The 619-nt window shown below is 36.7% G+C and overlaps 1 protein-coding gene across 1 annotated transcript in view; it reads left to right on the top strand.

Moving 5' to 3' along the window:
• Positions 1-282, top strand: part of LOC138010150 (trace amine-associated receptor 3-like) — a 780-nt gene extending 498 nt beyond the window's left edge. Inside the window, exon 1 of the mRNA XM_068857096.1 lies at positions 1-282. This exon is cut by the window's left edge and continues 498 nt beyond it. Coding sequence (XP_068713197.1) covers positions 1-282 — 282 coding nt within the window.
• Positions 283-619: the final 337 nt, after the last annotated feature.

Genomic DNA, 619 nt, shown 5'->3' with positions numbered 1-619 from the left:
GGAATTGTGTTTTCGTTGTTGCGAAAGCATTATGCGCTAATGGAAACTCTTTATAATGTACAAATCTTGTGTATTCTCATCTGCATCGTGGTCATCAACGTTTTCACTTTGTACCGTTTTCACAAGTATTCACACAGCACCGAAGCACTGGATGAGCAGCATGCAGGGGTACCTCGCCAAATGATACTCCAGAGAGAAAGGACTGTGAGCAAAGCTATTGCAATTGTCATCTCTGCATTTTTATTGTGCTTCATTCCTTGGTTCATAGTACATAGTTCATAGTGATGATGATTCATATGATTGCATCGTCACATGAATCATCACCTATGATTCATTAGATTGAATCCCTGTGAATAGGACAATGAACTGTTCAATGTTATACTTTTTGCGCGTGACGTAATGTTCTTTAAGAAAGAAATCAACCAAAATGTAAAATAAAATTAAGTGGCTCATGATAGAACAGATGCTACATCCGGAATGATCTGAAAATCCCTTTTATGGATAATTTAATTTGTACCTTCTATTAAATAGCGGAAAAACTTTATACGGATATATGTCCCAAAAAAAGATGTCCACAGACCAAAGCTCAGTTTATCAAGAAGAAGAGGCAAGGTATGAA

This window comes from Montipora foliosa, chromosome 7 (genome assembly GCF_036669935.1).
Source record: "Montipora foliosa isolate CH-2021 chromosome 7, ASM3666993v2, whole genome shotgun sequence".
Classification (NCBI taxonomy): domain Eukaryota; kingdom Metazoa; phylum Cnidaria; class Anthozoa; order Scleractinia; family Acroporidae; genus Montipora; species Montipora foliosa.
Note: the sequence above shows the minus strand (reverse complement) of the source record. Positions and strands in the feature narration are given on the sequence as shown.